Raw genomic sequence first — 20,314 nt, 5'->3', positions numbered from 1 at the left:
AATAAAACAAAAACAAAATATATATATATATATATAATAATAAACTAAAATAAAATAAATTTAAAAGTTATTACAAACGAGTACATCTATATTATCATGTCGGGGCATCGAAAATACAATATGTATGTCAACCGGATGCTACAGAAATACTTGTGAAATAGTGAAAGAGAGCCCTCAAAAATATATGTACAATCTGATCAAATTTCACGCGAACCGCAAAAACAACATCAATCACCGTGTTGTAATACAAATCTTTATTATTGCCTTCAAAATAGGCTACTTAGCCAATAAAAGCATGCCAATGCTCATTCCAATTTTCTATACACTTGTTATAAGCCTCGGTTGGTATGACCTTCAGTGCCTTCAGCGAATTTTTTTTCTTTCATTATAGCCTTATTTTTGGAACGCCATTCGCTAGATTCTTGAACAGTTTCGACATCATATTCATAAATCCATGTCCTGCTACTGGTAAATAATGATGCGTTTGATAAATATAGTATTCTCAGCTAAGTGAACAAGTATCTCTTGCACCTCTATTAAACGTCGTATTTTTTAAAATATTCAAATCGTTTGGCACGAGTCTAGCATTGGCATTACCCAAAACATTAACTAAAATGTGTTGAGTCGATCTACATACATATAAGAGGTGTTGAGATTCTTCTGACATCTTTCTGATGCCAGCACGACGATTTTCCAGCACTGTTTCCTTAACTTTTTCGATGTTATCGCTATTAACAGCGGCAGATGACCGATGCGCAGGAGGCGAGTTTTCGATGACTTCACGACCTATACTAATTGCTTTGCGCCACTCAAGTGCTTATGTTCGTACTAAAGTATGTTTCCCAATACACAAAAATCGACATACAAACTTCTCGCATCGTAAACATATCGATTCGGAGACTTTGAAACCGAAAATATGGTATGTACAGCTGATATATTCCAGGATCTTGCTAAGTTGCATTGCGATACTTCTACTTGGATGTATGGATCGAAGGACCTTATTTCTAAGTCTGTGGAGACTATCAATCAAGAAGAAGGTGCTTAAGAATAGGTTCAGAGTTAAACAATAGTTTGAAAACTTCTGCGAAGTTATGGTTCCCTTCTCGGCCGGTCCAGGTTATGTAGGCTCGACTGACTTAGACACACATAGTCATGCAGAGACTCATTGCGCGTGGAACTGTGCTTGGTATATCAGGAACAAGTCGAGATGACAAATTCGAAATTCGGTGTATTTATTTAAATTTAAAAATAATAATGAAATAAAATAATCCTTCAAATAAGAGGATTATTGGCTAAAGCCGCAGAATTTACAACAAAATAAGTAATAAAAAGATAAATTCTTCAACACATTTTTGTGTGTTGCATGAACAATATCTAATAGGCAAAGGATAACAATAATACAATGGCTAAGCGGCCGCGATTCCACTTTTGCAGTGGCTCAGGTCGTAAGCGTGAAGGAGTTAAGCCAATCCGAATACAAACGCTTACGCTCAAATCCTGTAAATCATAAATCTTAATTTTTATTTTTATTTTATTATTTGACATTTTAGCTGATCTCAAATCAGTTACTTAAATAGCATATTTTACTTCCTGATATAATCATAAGTACACGTATGCTGATCCTTGCCCCGCACAAACAATGACGTTTGTCCACACTTTTTGCTTTTTACGAGAACAGCTAGAAGGAAGCAAGTTGATCGATCGAGCAAGAAGGGTCAGGGGCGCACTGCCACATAATCATTTCAGATATATTTTTATTAATCGAGTTTATTTTAAAAAAACATTGAAATAAGTATGAATTCATATGTGATTATATTTGTGCTCAAATATTATAATATTATGTAAATAAACCGTAAGATATCAGTATTTCTCATTACAAATTAATCAATATAATAATATGATAAAACCCTCCTTGAAACGCCTCTGACCATGATAGCACACCATGGAAGTAACGGCGAGTTCGCGCGGAGACGGGGCGGAGAAAAACTTGAGCTCTGGCAAAACATTGAAAAAAACCAAATGACAACTTTGCTGACAAACATACATACATACGAGCTCGCACACATATTGACGCAGAATTTTGCGCATCTGGCGGAGTTGACAAAATTTGTTTGAATCGACAATGTCGGTCGGCTATGTTGTCTCGTTTGTCCTTTTTGCAGTGGTTTGCTAATGAAAGTTGACTTATGCTCTTTTGAAATATTACTACTACCGATTGGGCTGCATTTTCATGCCGTTGAATTTAGATAAAATGGGCTAAATCGAAATACTATAAAATAATGTCATGTTGCCGATTTTCCTTTCTGAAGGGAACATCAGACAAATTCTTTAATTTCTGAGTTTTAGCAAATATTGTGAGGAAGCAGCTTGTGGGCAACATACAAATGCGAGGGGAATGGTAGGATTTTCAGTTATACAAATTGTAAAATTGAAATTTCGCTGATTCTTCAATTTTACTGAAGACATTCAAATTCAATTTCATTAATTTTTATATTCGTGCATTTGCGGTAGGAGTTTCATAAGAAAACCAAAAGAGCGCAGTGCAGAATTATAAACGATCGCACTTCGTTCGCGCGTTCCTTATGAATGAATTTGTTGGCGTTGTAATATGAAATATTAAAAAAATAGCGAGCTTGCTTGAATATTATTGACCGATGATGGTGAGTCTACGTTTTTTTTTGTCGCTTGTCTGAATGTTGAATTTTTTTTACAAAGGGCATATTGAGGGACATACATACATATGAACATATGTGTACATATATGCAAATATATTTAGACATGCGAATGGTGGAAAGGCAATTTCGGGAATATTCGCATACAAATTAATTATTTGAAACTAGTAAACGACAATAGCTATTTGAGTTCACAGATTAGACACGGCTCGTTTTTTATTGTCTGTGGTGCTGCTTGTATAGCACAGCTACGTTTTGCAAGTTCATATCAAATATATTGCCTGAGTTCAAATCCTATCATAGGTGTAGTGTTTTCTTTTTTAAATTTCAAAAACTTTTTTATTAAATTTATCTTAATTTTTCTGTCATTATATAAATGCTCTTCAAAATCTATTATTTATTTTTTTTATACTAATTTTCCTTAACACACATGCCAAAGAACATTTGCGCATACATATATAATATTAGCCGTTCCTTTATAAGATGGTGAACATTTACTTGGTTCCTGCTTAGAGTGGTGTAGTTTGTTGAGTTCGAATATCATGAGGGGAAGTTACCTTTTTGACGTGGTGTATTTGAACTTTCGAATTTGCGCATTTTAGCAGAGAATGTAAATGAATAAAGAAATGAATTTACATTCTCTGGTTCTCTATTTATTAACATTCTCTGCTGCCAGCTAATTCATAAAGACATTCACATGCAGATGGCGCTAAAATGAACTTCAAGGTGCGGAACTTGTCTAAAATCATAAATCAGCTGTAGAACGTAAATTAGTTGTTTATCCGTATTAATATATGCACGTTCCCTGGGCAGACTGACAAATCCAAATTAAAAAGCATGCCTTTCTATGTGGCTACACAATCAGCTGTTATTCTGCGCCGAGCATTCAAGTTGTCAAAATTAAGCTGAAACGTTTAAACAAATTTGCGAAATGGTAAATATTTCTTGAAATAATAAATGCTATTTGATTGTATAGATATGTTTTATAATATATTCCCAATTAGCTATTTTACTCTTTCTTCAAATCGCTTGTGGGTAAGGACGTTGTGGTCGAGCTGAAAAATGACTTGAGGTATGCATATACTTATTTACTGCACACATTTTGCCGGCAAATTTGATAATTGTATTCTGATTCTAGCATATGCGGCACATTGCACTCGGTGGACCAGTATTTGAATATTAAATTGACCGATATTAATGTGACGGATCCGGATAAATACCCGCATATGTTATCTGTGAAAAATTGCTTCATACGCGGCTCCGTTGTGCGGTATGTACAACTGCCAGGTGACGAGGTAGACACACAACTGCTACAGGACGCAGCTCGCAAAGAGGCTGTAGTAAGCACGAGATAAAATAAATACATTTCCAATGTAGTTTATAAACACAAGTATATGTTTATCGGTTCAATAATATTTAAAGTCCATAATTTTGTAATTGAACGCTTTCATTTAGTGTGTTGGTGCAAAATGTGCTGAGCCGAATGCAGTAGTAGAAGTGAAGCGAAATATCAAATAGACAGTTAAACAAAAGTATAAGGTTTTATATAAAGTTAGTGTGACGATTTTCGATATTATATGATCAGATAATTTTTATAAATTTGATAAAGAAGTGAATTTAGACCAAGACCTAGGAGTTTAAGGCTACAGTGCTATGATCAGATGATTTTTATAAATTTGATAAAGAAGTGAATTTAGACCAAGACCTAGGAGTTTAAGGCTACAGTGCTAGAGATAGTGACACAGACACAGATATATCTATATAAGATGTGTGTTTTAGAGCTGCAGTTCTCAACACATAATGTCAGTGAACTTTACTAGAAAAGTTAATTAAAATCCCAAATCGTATTGAAAGATCGACTACTAAAAGCATGGAAAAAATTTTATTGATTTTCAGTGATTCACATCTGTTATAGTCTTAAGGGCTAATGAAAGGTAAATTATGTTTCAACCTACTATGAATTTGTTTCACCATTTTTAAATGCTACTCCACTGGGCTACAAGGTTAGGTTGAACAAATTTAAGTTTTAGGAGTGAATGCCAAATGAAATCTTCAATTAGTGACTACAACTCATTCACTCGGCATAACTCGCGGGTTGGATACCTACTTAGAAGTTTTAATGACATAACAACAAAGGAAATTAAATTTTGTAATTTCATAACATATCGTTTAGTATCGAATTCAATAAATAAAATGATTATATATCCATTTAAACACCTTTATGTATGGAGGAGTATGTACATGCAACCATATAAATATGTGAAAGAAAATATGTGTAAGAAGGATCCCTCAAGGAATTGCAATCAGAAATTTCAGGATATACATGTAAGTATGTATGTATTGTATATTCGATATAAATTTGTTGTATAGAATATGCTAATTTAGAATATTTGAGTTGAGGCGTCGAAAATCACAAATTTGAATTGGTAAATAAGAAAATTTATCGATAGTTCAATTTCCATTACATTTTCATAGCCAGAAAAGTTTCCTGCTTGCGAGAAACAGGAAATATTTGATACTTTCCCAGCGGTTAATTGTGCTATATGTATGTCTGTACATATACATAGATTAGGGATAACAATTTTTGTTGGACTTTAATCTATTTTTGAAATGAGTTTGAACTAAATATATGGCTATAGTGATCCGATCTTGACAATTTGTTTGAAGACTGTAGCGCTGCTTTGGATAATAATCTAAGCCGAATTTTGTGAAGATATATTGTCAAATAAAAAAGTTTTCCTTACAAGAACTTGATTTAGATCGCTCACTTTGTATGACAGCTGGATGCTATAGTGATTCGATCTGAACAATTTGTTTTGAGATTGGAAGACTCCTTTTGGCAATAATACACGCCGAATTTCGTGCAGATATCTCGTCAAATAAATCAATAAAATGATTTTGGTCGTTCAGTTTGTATGGCAACTACATGCTATAGTGGTCCGATAACGGCGATTCCGAGAAATGAGTATCTTCTTGGGGAGAAAGGAACGTGGGCAGAATTTCAGATCGATATCTCAAAAACGGAGGAACTAGTTTGCGTTTATAGAGATAGATAGACGCACATGGCTAAATTGACTCAGCTCGTAATGCTGATTATTAATATACATACGTTATAGCGTTTTTGACGTTTCTTTTTGGGTGCTACGAAATTCGTGACAAACTTAATATACCCTGTTCAGGGTATAGAAATATCGGAATTCTGCCGCTACAACAACAACTTAAATCAGTTTATTTAAAATGATGAAAGTTTATACAATAATTAGGCACATTAACCTATTTTATAACTTTTCTAAAATGTTTACTCGATAGTTGACTAACGACGGAACCTGATTTTTATCCATCAAAATTTTATTACATCGTTGCTACCTTCATCAAAAAGATTTAAAAATGTTTTCGACCTCTACAACAACAACAACATACATATTTTGTAATTATGAAATTAGACCACCCTAATGCAATTTGCTCTCAATTGACTGTGGGAAAAGTCAAATTGAATTATGCGTACATATGTAAGCAACTGTATGTGTTGTTGTACACCTTCAATAAAAAACAAATCCAAAACCGTTAAATAAGGCATGCGTTAAAACGGTTGCCATGAATGGCGTCCATATTGGAATGTCATTAGAAGGTCAGTGATATTGGGCCAACAAGTTGCCACTGGCGTTTCCACTTGGGGCGAAGGAGTCATAAAATAAAATAAGTAGCGCATAAATAAAAAGCAAAGTGCACAAACAACCAAGCGGCAGCCGTTGACATTGCAAATGGTCGCACACCATTAGTCGGAAGCCGTAAATCGCAAGACGCAAGACGCAAGACACCAAACCACCTTCAAAGGTTACATAAAGCATACATATATACATATGTATGTATGTTTGTAAGCATGTAAATGTGCCTTACTACTTCACATGCTTTAAGTTTAACGCTGCAATATAAGTCATTGTTATTGTATTTTCAATCTGATTTCAGTGAAATAAATTCACATCTGGTGCTGGTTATAACAAATTTGAATGCCTGTACTAAAAGTGAGTGAGTGCAACCCAAATATTATATAATATGTATATTATGTGTACGAATAAGTTGGCCACAGTATATCAATATCAATGGCAATAATAATCACTTACGGTTAAATGTCGACACATATAATTAAATTGCAATATTTCTTAAACGCATAATTGTACATGAATTTGTGGCCCTTCATAAAATTTATTATGGCACTTACCGGGTTTTAGATCGTATCTATGTATGCGTAGCAAATAAAAATCATTTGCGCACGATTTGTCTAAATATTTCTTGAGTGCTTTAAAAATAGCTTTAATTTGAATTTTTTATTTATTATTTTGAAATATTTTTCAAGGATATCGGGAGAAAAACAGCTGAAGTCACATTTTAAGTGGCACGCTTAGTGTGAAATTAAAAAAATAATCGATTGCGATTAATAAAAAATAAAAAAATAACATATTAAAATTTTAAATCGATTTCTTAAATAGTTATTGAGTTGCAGGCATCTAAAGTATAGCCGCACAGTTATATCGGGCGTTTTACTCAAAACTACATTTTTCGAATTTGCTGACAAAAAGTCGAATTTTGTCAGGCCAAAATAAACAAAAATATTAGGTAAAATTCTACTTTAAAAAAAAACGTTGCCAATTTGTTAATTTGCGATATTTTTTTCGACCGTCGGAAATTTTACTTTGAATATCTTCTAGCACAGAATTTTGTATTAGGTTCCATACATAGAGAAGTATGTAACCCGAAAAATACTAAATTTTTCTCTTAAAAATTTTTATTGTATATTCCTAAAATATGCATAAATATATGCCGAAAATTGTTAAACAATTGATACAGTATTTAGGCTGTCATACTAGGAGCACCCCTAATTTCTGTAGAAATTTATTCTGTTTGCATTTTGAAACTTGTTTATAAATAACTCTCGAACAATATTAGTCTTTTAGAAGACTAAGAAATGTATAGTTGTGCAACTGGTCAGATCCAGTAAAAATTGGTCCAACTGTCGCACGTGAGAAGCTACAAATCGTTCACAAAACAGTAAGAACTAAGAAATCGAAACTGCTGGCTGGAGAAACTATTCACAATAGTTCATAATCACTTTCAGAACGATTCTTCTATATATATATCCTCCCGGGCCTGGAGTTGTCAGAGGGGTCCGGTGCTCTGCAACGTCTTTTGCAGTTTCTTTTCTCCAACAATTCACTATTCCGGTTTCTCGGTTCCGGTTTTTTTTCTCTACGGCCCTGTGTGCAGCGATAGAACTTGAGGCTTCTTATTAGCATAGAGCAGTGTTGTTAAAATTACTTTCCCTTTGGCTGCATGATTGCATCGTTGACGACAAATGTTCAAAATATACAAAGAAAAATAAAAAAAATATATATATATACCTATAACGGTATTTAAAAGGCGATTGTACATTTTTTTATTAAAATACAAAATTATTTTTTTTTTTGTTAGTCCGGGTCAAATTTGACCAGCTCATATAAGCAATGTCCAGGTAATTTTCAGTAAAATATAAGCCCAACAGCTACCTTAACCGTAAATTATGATTTCCAGTTGATTTAAAACGGAAACATTCCAAGATAACTTACTTTCTCGCAAACACTTGCTTTGGGCTTCACTGGACTTATTTACATATATAAGGAACATACGTCTTCAAATGTGCAAAAAATATATAAAATGAGCTTAAACTTAATTTAATGTTAGAATCCTAAAAATCGAAATAAATACTTCGAAATATTTTAATAAAATATAAATTTTATTTGTTTTTAAAAATTTACTCTACGTTTAGTGTAAATATACAATAATTTTTGTCATCTTAAGTGCTAAATACGTAAATTACACATTTATATAACTTCTGCTAATATACAACTTTTGTACTTGACAAATCGTAACACACACTTTAACAAATATAATTTTAATATTATTTTAATTGTGTCCTTTCGTTTGAGCTTAATGAACAAGAAGAACGTCTGAGATGGTCATTAAATGACAAAGGAAGCAAAATAGTAATAAAAGTGCAATGACAGAAGTTAATAACAGTAATTTCAGACAAACGCCATATTATTGATTTTATGCTTCAAAATAAGCACAAATTACTTCATTTGAGGCTAAAGTTAAAATTTGTAATATCTCATTTTTAAATTAAAAATTTTAATTTTTGATTCACTTCAATATAATACACAACCAATATTTGTAAAATATTTACATACATACGTACACTTTTTTACAAATTTTTAATTTTACATAACATATTTTACAATTGTAATTTTTAGTTTTTTTTTAATAAAAATAATATGTGTACATATACAAAATTTGAAAAATTCGAATTAATTTTTTTATATTTATATAAACATATATATTATATATATTTTATCACTTTAAATAACAATTTGTATACAATTTTATTTTTTTCCATTTGCTTTGATTCTTAACTGAAATTATTTCCACTAAAAAAATTATTACGTTTCAATACATTACACATATTTAGTAAAAAATTAATAATTTTTAAAATTTACATTTATTAAAATTGTTGATTTTTAATATTTAAAATGAAAACTAATTATAAAAAATTTAAAAATTTTAATTAAAATGTTTATGTACTGTTTTCTTTAATGTTTCATCACTTTCAAAACAATTTAAAAAGAAAAAAAAATTATAGCAATCATTTTTATTTAAAAAATTTTTCTATTTATTTGACTTTTAAACGAAATTATTTGTACTAAAAAAATTATTATTTTTCAATACATTTTACATATTTAACAAAAATGAAATTTATATAACATACTTGAAAATTTCCAAAGTAATCAATCAAAATTTCTGAGGAGCATAGTTCAACAAATGAGTTACTTCATCCTGCTTAATATTGCGTAATATTGATTTGAGTGTCAGATTCACATAAAAATGAAAGCATGAGCTCAACTAAAATCAGTGGATATGTAATAAAACACAAAAAAAAAAAAAAATTATGCTACAGCCCATGAAAAAAGCGACTTATTCATCTACGAGGAGATATACGACATTTTTCCTATTATTTCAAACTTATATATGAAAAAATTAAGAAATGTTGAGATAACCTCACTTATATACCAACTTTCGTTCGACTGAAACCGGAATTTATATGCTAAGCTAATTCATATTAGCAATTATCTTAGAAATTAGAATTAAAAGCTCTTACGAAACAAATCCCTTGCACCCCTAACCTTACCGTAAAACAAAGAAAGTTCATCAAATCAAATAAAAAGCACCGGTATGCACTTTATCACGAAAAAAATAATTATTGAAAATGTGTCTCATACAATTTTGACTGTAAATCCACTTACCAATGGCAATGTTTCCGCAACTCCGCTTGCTTGTAGCTGCAACAACACTTGTGCCACTCGAGCATCTTATTGGTTGAACACACAAAAATCTTTGCACACTTCTTTCTTCCACTCACTACGTTTAAGCATTTGGCTAGAAAAATCAAATGCGAAGCTTTACTTTCTCTCTAATTCCACTTATTTGCACATTTGCGCACACTTAGCTTTAAAATTTTGCACAAAAACTTTCGATTTTATCACTATTTCAAAGAATATGCGCAATTTGCTTAAATTTCAACACACACGACGCGGAAGTATATATGGAACTGTCAAAACGGCGCCGGAAATTTGATAGACGCAGTGTCGCCCTTTTTGTTGGTGAATCGGTGGTGTGCTATTCACAATAGTTTGAAAAATTAATTCTTTATAATTACTATAATCCTTAACAGAAAATGTATTTATGTAAAAAATTGTATTAATAAACAGACTTGGCAAAAAAAATGTTAGCTTATGAGTTTGTTATAAAAAGTACGAAAGTCAGCTATTAATAAAATAAATATTTTAAAATAAAATATAGACTTGATGGTTACCCTGGTAAGACTCTATATAAACTTTAAAATAAATATACTGTATTTACTTAAAAACAATTTAAAATAAATTCGTACAAGTTTTTGTATAAATATTGAAATTCGAAAATATTAAGTTTGTTAGATATTTTTCAACGTATTAAATAAAACAAATCGGTTTCTTAATAAGTTCTATTTATTTTATATATACTATTAAACAAAATTTTGAATATTTTAAAGCAATAAATTATAAATATAACACTAAATAATTTTATATAAAAATCATTGCAAAACTTCACTGTGAATACCACATTTTTAAGAAAAAGTGTAACCCTGCCTTTTGTCAAATTTCCGCCGCCATTTCAGTCGCGTTACTTCCGAATTTGCTTGCCGGCCGAGTGTGTTGTAATTTGTGAAATGTTTCATATATTTCGAGAAATATTGAAGAAATTAATGATTTTTGTGTAGAATCTTGTAGTAATGTCTGCGCCAACTGCTGTTTAAATGAAATAAATGTCGGGGCATTGAAGAGTGCTCGTGTGGACTTAGGAAATAGTTATCAAAGTGTTTGTGAAATATTGTACTTAAGTGTGTGCATGAATGCAACGTTCGTCATTTGTAGAGAAGCTGCAACCTCAAATTCAAGTGTAAGTGTTTTTATTTATGATTAGAGTAGTTATTAGTTGAAGAAAATGCTAGCAGAAACCAAGCCTTTTATTGTCGTCACATTGCCATATGCCTTGTTGTTGGCGAACTTTTGATATTTCCTTTTGAAACTTTCCTCACTTTATGAAGCCGTTTTAAATAAATCTTTCAGCTCCTGCCGAATCTCCAAATACTTGCATACTTTTATGATGCGCTTTTTTTTTTATTGCAACATCTAATTTTAAATCATTTGTAGGCATTTTGTATGCAGCACATATTTAAAAATTTAAAATGTAAATACATTAATGCAGCAGTTTGAGAGCTAAGGTGGTTTTGTTTAGTAAAATTTGCTGCCTTTATATCAGAGAATGTTAATTTAAATGCATTTGGACGATATACAAATATAGAAGTCGGATAAATCTTTAATTTTGTTAAACCCTCGATTAATATATGGCATTTAGAATATAACATAAGATATTAAGATATTGGTAGTGTTAGAAAAATTAAATAAAGTGAGTTGTAAGGTATAAGGTATAAACGAAATTTTAAAATTATTTTATTTAATGATTGATTGCGCTTAAGTAGATTCAGCTGAATTTGAACGATTATTTTGCATCAGAAAAAATATAAGAGACCTTAAGGAGATTTTTGGAAATTAAAAATTTACTGTATAATTGTTTTTAAATTTTAAAAACATTAAATATTTTTTGAATTATACACGATATCCGACGGCGCTAATAACAGGTTATCCACTTCTAGAGTGATGCTAAACTTCTCTGTGGATAAAAAAATCAAAAGTCGAAAAAAATCAAAATTTTACAAAATGTTGAATTTTACCCAAAATTTTGATAATGTTTGGTCTGCCAAAATTTGAATTTAATCAGATAAAAATTAGAGGGTCATTGTATGGAAAATTATGCATAAAACTTGCTCAAAAATAATGAGATTGGTGGGATAATTTGTGTCCGAGTAATCACTTCAGCAAATTCGAAAAATGCTGTTTTATGAAAAACGTGTTTTAACACAAACTGATTAAGAGTATTGAATAGAGCGGCTACCTTTAGAAGATTTTAACTCCAAAAATTTTTGAAATATTAATTGAAAATTTTATCAAGGTATTTTTAAGGCGGTATAGAATAACGCTATATGTAAAAACATAACAAATTATCATTATTTTTTTTTGCAAAACTTCACATAAGTTGTGCCACATTCTTGTAAATATTGAATATCATCGCTGCAGATGAAAATCTTAGCCTTAAATATTTTATATAGAACATATGTGATTCATGGCATACTTTGGTTGCGTCCCCAAGGTTTCCTTCTATATTTTTACGTACACATGTATGTATTTTTCTATTTAAACCAAAATAAAGCGGTTGCCATCGTTCACACCAGCATTATCTCTAAAGATACATACATACATAAATAATACATATTTTCTGTTCAATGTCTGAACCGCAGAAAAGAAATATTTCGCGCAAAGTATATTAAATAATGGCTTAGACATTAGACTCTTCAAAATATTTAAAAAATTCAGAAATCTTTTTGGTTGTGAGAAAAATGGTTTTTTAAAAACAATTAAGCTCGATAAAATATCGAATCGCCGAAAAACTTAAAATTTCAATAAAACCATTAAAAAATTAAAAGAAATATATTTACCGGAATATTTGTTATAGAAAACTTTAACTGGCCAACAATTTGCCTCCAAGTAAAAACGCTTTGCTAGTTCTTTCTAGCCACATTGTTTAATATAAACGAAGTCGAATTAAGGTTTCCTGAAGATCTTTATCTTGGTTTTAATTGGTCAGTTTGTATGTCATAGTGGTTCGATATGAACAATTTATTGGGAGATTGTAGCGTTGCCTTCGACATTAATATTTCGTGAAGATATCTTATCAAACTAAAATGTTTTCAACGGTCAGTATGTATGACAGCCATATATGATAGTGGTCCGTTATCGGTAGTTCTGAGTAGCTTCTTTGCGAGATCAAAATGTGTCAATTTCAGATCGATATCTCGAAAAACTGAGAGACTAGCTTGCTATATATGCTTTGTAGAGTCTCTGACGTTTCCACTCTTCGCGGAAACCTGAATATACCCTGATTAGGGTATTTACTAAAAAGAGAATTAAAATAATAATAGTTGAAGAAAGTAATAAAAATGGATTTAGTAATGAATTTTCGGAAACTAGATGCTCATAACAACTAACATGAATATATTTGAGGAATATTTTAACACTTCTTACTTTTCTTTTCTACGCTTTCAATCGTTTCTTTTCTTCGTTTCGAAGCGTATATTGAGAAAAAAAAATTTAAAAGAATAATGCCGAAAAAAAGTTACATATAATTATTTTTTATGAATGAATTGTGCTCATTATAGTGAAAATAAAAGATTTTTAAAATTATTTATATATAATTATCAAATATTATTATTATATTATAATATTAAAATACATACAAATATACTATTCTAATATATAGTTATTATAATATATTTTTGTCTTTTTATTTTTTCGACTTAAAATTCGATGTTTGGTATAAATTTGTAATTTTACATATTTTGCTTCCTTATTGCATAGACGTCCATATATCCTTGTAATATATCCAAGTACTTCCTACTGTTATGTAAAATAACAAAAGTTTTTACTTAACATTTTATATACATCAATATACAAACCTTATTTGAGAAATTAATTACATACACACACATACAACATATTGTCAGAGAAATATAAATATATACCTACATATGTACATACTTACGTAAACAAGCAGTTATGTACATACGCACATAGCAGGATGTGTTATTTAAATAAGGAACTTTTTGACGAAAGTATTTCGGATCCCCCATATACACACACACACCCTCACACAAACGCTTACACATTAGAGACATGTTCGTCAGCGCATATTTTACAATCTTCCAAGCTCAACACACACACCGACTGGTGAAAACCATTCTCGGACATTGTTGGCGCAGCTTTCGGCGCTTGCATACGATTATTGGGCGGCGAAATTGTTAATGCCTCGAAACTTTGTGCGTGCAAAATAGCTGGCTTCTTATAGCTATACACCATCGTGTTGTGCGAATTTGCATCGCTCTTGGCGCCGCTGCTGCCCTCACAGCCGCTCTCGTGTTCGTGGTCGCCCATTTCGCTGCGTGTCAAATTCGTGGAGCATGTTTGTGGCGATGAACCCACCGAACTGCGTTCGGAGTTCGAATTGAATTTATGCACAATGGCGGTGGTGGGGGTTATCTGCAAGAGGCTGGCCTGCTCCTTGGAGTTGTTGAAATTGTGTTGGGCGCGATAATAGCTGGGCTGTCGGTTGATGCGTGTGCTGCGTCCGTTGCCGTCGATTTGTGTAACAGCCGTTAACATGGATTGATTACGCTGCGAGTCGGCTCTATAAATATATTCAATTAACTCGTATTGGGTATGTTCGTGAAATGTGATAGGTTTATAATTATCATATTAAATAATAATTTAAATAGCTCAATATCAAGTAAAGTGTACGTCAATCAGCCGCAAGAAGTAATTTGTTTGAGGTGCCTCGATATCTGCGCTTTTTGTAAAGCGTAAATTTTCTTTATGAAACTTGGTACTCATAAGACGGTCTTTCTTGGTTCCGCAATATGGGCGTAATCGGACCACTGCCACAACAGCTCCACAATAGGATACAAGACTGTTATTTGGTATACCGGATCACATTAGGTTAAATGTGCATATCTTCTAAATCGCTAAAGCTATAATAACAAAATTCCCTGAGAACAAATGCACCATTATCGACAGTTAGACAGTGGGCGTGGCACCGCCCACTTTTAGGTAAAAACCATATCTTGGAATCTGCCTAACCGATTTTAACCAAATTCGGTACATAACATTCTTTCTCATATTTCTATGTTATTGTGCGAAATCGTATTACAACCACGCCTATTTTACATATAACTCCATTTTAAATTCCATCTGATTCTTTCATTTTCCAATGTGCAAATCAAGCAACAATCATTGTATAGGGGTAAAATTTTGCGTGAATAATGCGTTAAAAGCATGCCACATTGTGATCAAAAATTGTCTAAATCGAATTAAAACTGTTCAAGCCCCTAGGTGCTGAATATGTGGACACCAATGCCTATAGTTGACTTTTTACCGAAAATATCGGTCAATGTGTAAGATATATAATGGAAATTCATATAATAAAATAAATAAATGAAACTCTCGATAATAGTATGTCTTTGTGTCAGAAAGGGGTTGAATCGGATCAATACTTCCTATAGCCCTCATATACATACCTAATATAAAGATTTTTGAACTTCCAGCTGACTTTATACCGCATATATCGACCAATATGTAAGTTATCTCAATGAATATGAGAGAGCGTCTTTCACTCATAACAAGGTACCTTTGTGCCGATAGCTAAGCATGCATAATAATATCGATATAATAAATAAGAAATTTGATTCATTGTCAAAAAACGATTTCTTTCTTTTAATACTTCTCAATACAGTTGTAATGCATTCTATATAAAATCAATTATAAGCGAATACAACAAATCACAACAATGACTTCTCACAATTTGAGTAAATTTAGTTTACAAATTGCTCTAATTAATTTCACTGTAAATGTAAATAACTGAGGCAACAGTTCCTACTTCTCATTATTAAAATATATAAAGAAATCTCAAACGAGTATACCATTGGACTTTGTGAGAGTATAAAATGTTCGGTTACATCTGAATTTAGCTCTTCCTTACTTGTTTTATATAATTTTGCTAATATAACTGTAAAACTGGCTCACCACATGATTAACTTTTTATCACCTGATTATTAATTTATTAACTGATCGACAGATCTCCACCTATTTTTTTTTATTTATTATTAAAGAGAAATTTGTTTCAAATACCAGAAGGGATTGGATTAGTACCGACTTAAGTATACAATAGAGTAGACGAAAACTATGACTTATTCAGAATCGGTATGGACTGACCTAACCCAACAAATTGTATTTGACTTCTTCTGGTATATTTTATACTAAATTATTATTTACCGCTATATTTTACATATTTCGGTTAAGTATCTATTCTGTTTCAATAAAACGATATGTTTGATAATCAAGCCGGAAAGCGCCATTGGATTATCTACGATTTATAATATTCTATTTGAAAAGACCTAAATTGCTTTACCTGATTTTATACTACAAGTATTGGCAAAGTCACTCATAAATTTTCACAATGCAGTTCAATTGCATTTGCTGGGTATACTCGTAAACAGATATGCTATGAAATCATATATATTGAGTAAACAATCATGTGAATATTCCAGATGTAAATGGTTTTTTTTTTAATAAATATTTTATCTTTAAAATTTTTATTCAATATGAGGTTTTTCCTTTGTTCCATAAATCAGCAAAACACAAATCGAATATGGAATTTATTACCGTTAGGTTTGTAAGTATATGGAACAAAAAAGAAGCATATGTATGGATACTCATTCGGATCATTCTCAAAATTATTTGAAACAATCCAAACTGGCAGGATATATTATTTCCGACACATTGGACTCTTCGGCTATGTACGGTTGCGTTTAGGCATATTTTCGAGCTTCTTCTTTCAGTCAAGAATATTTTAGCTATTTTGGGTCAACAGCAAAGAAATACATTTTGTCTTAAGGCCTGACTATTATACACAGTGTTCTACTTAACGCGAATAAATCAAATATTGAATCTTAACCTAGATGAAAATGAGAACCTAACCTGAATTTTCAATGACAATATCTCTATCTATCTATCTCTCTATCACTTTACTTGCAACCTTTTTCGCTACATAAGTGGAACATACAAAGATTTTTATCTCAAATCCCTAGTTGTAGTAGTTAGTTGAAATTGATTACTTTTCCTATGTTGTACAGATTTTTTGTCCAGTTTCGAGATGATAACTCTTAATCTTTTACAATTATAAACAAGGCGGATGCTTGAAAGATGTCTTGGGAAGCAGGGCAGCAGTAGATAGTGTCGGCCGGAACAAGATACTTCACTTCTACTGGGTGCCAGGTATCGAGAGCAATGAGATAGTGGACGAGATTGCAAAGAGTGGTATACGGCTGTCAACCGAAAACGTGACCAACATTAGTAAACCCATGAATTGTCTATACGACGATCTAGGAGCATAGCAAGGAAATACACAAAGTTCCTACTAACCCTCAATAGAAGGGAGTGTATTAACAAGATTGGAATACTCACTGGCCACAGTCTGATGGCGACACATGCCTGCAGAATGGGGCCGACAGTTTGAGAAGTTTATAGGAAATGTCAAGAGCAAAACACCTGGGAAACAATAGAGCATCTCTGGTGCACTTCTCTCAGATTGGCAAAGCAGTGCTCCAAGCAACTTTATGAGACACTGGAAGCGGTATCATTACTGAGCTGAACTTGTTGAAATTCCCGTCAAGTCTTGGCATCCTAAAGAAAGACTACTTCTCATGGACTACGTAACTACACTCCAGCTAGTAGCGCTATGGACCAAAACTGGTGTATGCTAACTAACCTAATCTAATATATATTCCAAGTAGCTCACAGCAGCACACAGTATTATCACAGCTTCTTTTATCCCTTTTCGCACATTTTCAGGGCTCTCATAGTGTGAAAATTTGTGCGGGTTCATCATTTACTAATAATACAAGTATTTCTGTTGCATTCTATAGTTTGTGAAGACTTTTTATATAGTTTAAGTTTCTTTCGATCGCATAAAATCTGTATATCCATAACCTAAAACGAGCTCAAAAAATTACTCACCGATTTAGACTATAGCCACCATTCCCGCCTTTATCGCTGGATTTTCTTTTTATAGTGTGTAGATGGAAGGCGCCATATATGAGGGGGTTTACCAGACTATTGGACATCCCAAAGAAGAAAATGACATCAATTAATCGTTTGCTGGTCTGAAAGTAAAAGAAAATACAAAAAAAAATTGACAGAATTTTAGCACCGTTATTACTTTTGTACAGTAAACACCACTTAAGTATCCCTAGCTGAAGTACCGAACGCGCTTATTTAATTAACTATAATTTTTGGTTTTTGTGCTCGCATAGAAGGACTTTTAGCACCGAGCTCGCCTAAGTAAGCGGTTAGTTTTTCGTGAGGCATTTAAGCGGGTTTTACTGTATTTACAAAAAGTGCCTTAGACTCACCACATCGTCGATGTCGACAAACTGTAGCAACACCATGAGAGTACAGTAGGGTGCCCAGCAAATGAGAAATGCAATTATTATCACAAAAGACAGTCGCAGCGAATTCATTTTCGCCTTGTGTATGAGCCGTTGTCGATTCGTGTGCATTAAATTGGCGCTCGTGTGCGGCTCCTGTTGCGGTCCCAAAAATATCTTTTCACTTCCTGCAATTGTATTGTATTGAAATTACCACTTTTTCGCTCTTTCACTTTCACTAGTTGTTTGCTAATTTTAATTGCAGGTCTGTATGTATGTACAAGTATGTACTTACGTGAAATCGCCCGGAACGTGGAAATGTAGGTAACGGTTAGCACACAAAAGGGTATCAGAAAGGTGCTGAAAAGTGTGAATGTGGTGTAGCTCTGCTCCTGCCAGGGTGCCGTGTAGGTGCCATGCGTCACGCATTGATGGAAATCTTCGATGAATGGGCCGCGCGATAAATGAAATATGAAAAACTATACGACGGGAAGAAATAATAAAAATAATCATGTTTAATAGTTATTTGCTTTGGTGGGTTGTATGTGTGGGTGTGTGTAAGTGTGACTTGTACTAAAAGTAAACAATAAAGAAGTCAATAACAAATATAGAATGTACATATGTATGAGAACTTTTTCATAATGACTTCCCATAACTGAAGCATAACAAATTTTATGCATGCCGTAAGTTCTTGCAGAGTATTCATTAGTAGTATATACACTTGCGAGGGCTGATTTTTAGAATTTTGAGCTTGAGTGTTGTCAATATTACGTTTGCCAAACTATGTAGAACCTAACTAAAACTTAATAAAATATTATATTTCACTTAAGTCTACAATTTAAATAATGACAAATCGGAACAATCCATTTCTACACCAGCTTTTCACTTATATAAATTCGTGAAGAATAACTCAGAATATTAGAAGGATGTGGAAATGACATTTAAAATATATGGTAGCCCTACGAAGATAATCGGATGGCAAATCGGCATATATTCATGTACATGATAAATAAAAGGTACTATACCTATATATAACCTATATAAAAAATCTTTAAACATTATATATGAAATTTTAAAGATAATTAACTTGGAAAAGCGTACGTTGAATCTGAAATGAAAAGATCTTAATGAGAAAAATTGCATATAAAAAGTCCTATACAAAGAGTGATTCCAAGTTTTGCCTACCATATATACCATAGATTTTTATATAAATTCTGGGTTTTATTTAGTATAGTTACGTCTGATAACTTGTTGCCTATTTAAAGGTAATTTTATAATTATCGTCCGCATTGGCCAAAACGCGAGCTTCTCTTAAGGCGAATTTTTGACTAGTAAAAATATTTACCATTGTCAGGAGCAGGTTGTAATCACTTGGTGCCAGAACCGAACTATAATATAGATATACTTCCGCAGCTTTTGGCGAGTCCTTATCGATGTTAAAATTTATTTGAACAAGTTTTTCGCATATAACTTTCATCAAATGACCATCTTTCTTTACAAATGCAAAATTAATGAGTTCTGTTTACCTCGTTTTCCATTACCACTTCGCTCATCTCGGACGGTAGAGCAATATTTTTGGCATGACCGAGGATTGCTAAAGTACACTTTGTTTTCCAAATAATGCCCACAAAAAGAAATCAGGGCGAGTCGAATATAAAGTTCTGGCAGTCTTGTCAATGTCAGCGCCTTTTGATCAAGGATTTTTTGTAGTCGATAGTAAGTAGTTTAATTCACTATGTGGCATGAAACGTCGGCTTGAGAGTAGCAAGTCATCATGCCGTGCTCTTTTATGCACTACTTTTATGACTACTATAACTCTTGAGCGAAGGCACAGACCATTGCCTCAGTATTACAACAACTATTTGATCACATTTACTTTATTATAGAATTATATAGAAATACGAGTACACCACTACGAGCTTGA

The 20,314-nt window shown here is 32.3% G+C and overlaps 2 protein-coding genes across 12 annotated transcripts in view; one reads left to right on the top strand and one right to left on the bottom strand.

The window, feature by feature from the left end:
* The first annotated feature begins 3,461 nt into the window (after positions 1–3,461).
* LOC106615487 (U6 snRNA-associated Sm-like protein LSm2) lies at positions 3,462–4,109 on the top strand. The gene is made up of 3 exons (XM_014231714.3): positions 3,462–3,606; positions 3,677–3,744; positions 3,811–4,109. The coding sequence occupies exons 1-3, from the start codon at positions 3,604–3,606 to the stop codon at positions 4,025–4,027; spliced, it is 288 nt and encodes a 95-aa protein (XP_014087189.1). The 5' UTR covers positions 3,462–3,603; the 3' UTR covers positions 4,028–4,109.
* A 9,565-nt stretch (positions 4,110–13,674) lies between these two features.
* Positions 13,675–20,314, bottom strand: part of CrzR (corazonin receptor) — a 75,921-nt gene continuing 69,281 nt past the window's right edge. For all 11 annotated transcript variants that reach the window (XM_070111279.1, XM_070111285.1, XM_070111289.1 and 8 more), the window contains 4 exons: positions 18,686–18,869; positions 18,376–18,578; positions 17,981–18,126; positions 13,675–14,597 (listed from right to left, as the gene is read on the bottom strand). In XM_070111279.1, coding sequence (XP_069967380.1) covers positions 14,072–14,597; positions 17,981–18,126; positions 18,376–18,578; positions 18,686–18,869 — 1,059 coding nt within the window. In that variant the 3' untranslated portion in view covers positions 13,675–14,071. The remainder of the gene's footprint in view (positions 14,598–17,980; positions 18,127–18,375; positions 18,579–18,685; positions 18,870–20,314) is intronic.

Source organism: Bactrocera oleae, chromosome 6 (assembly GCF_042242935.1).
Source record: "Bactrocera oleae isolate idBacOlea1 chromosome 6, idBacOlea1, whole genome shotgun sequence".
In the NCBI taxonomy this organism is placed as follows: Eukaryota; Metazoa; Arthropoda; class Insecta; order Diptera; family Tephritidae; genus Bactrocera; species Bactrocera oleae.
This window is presented reverse-complemented; position numbering and strand designations above follow the sequence as displayed.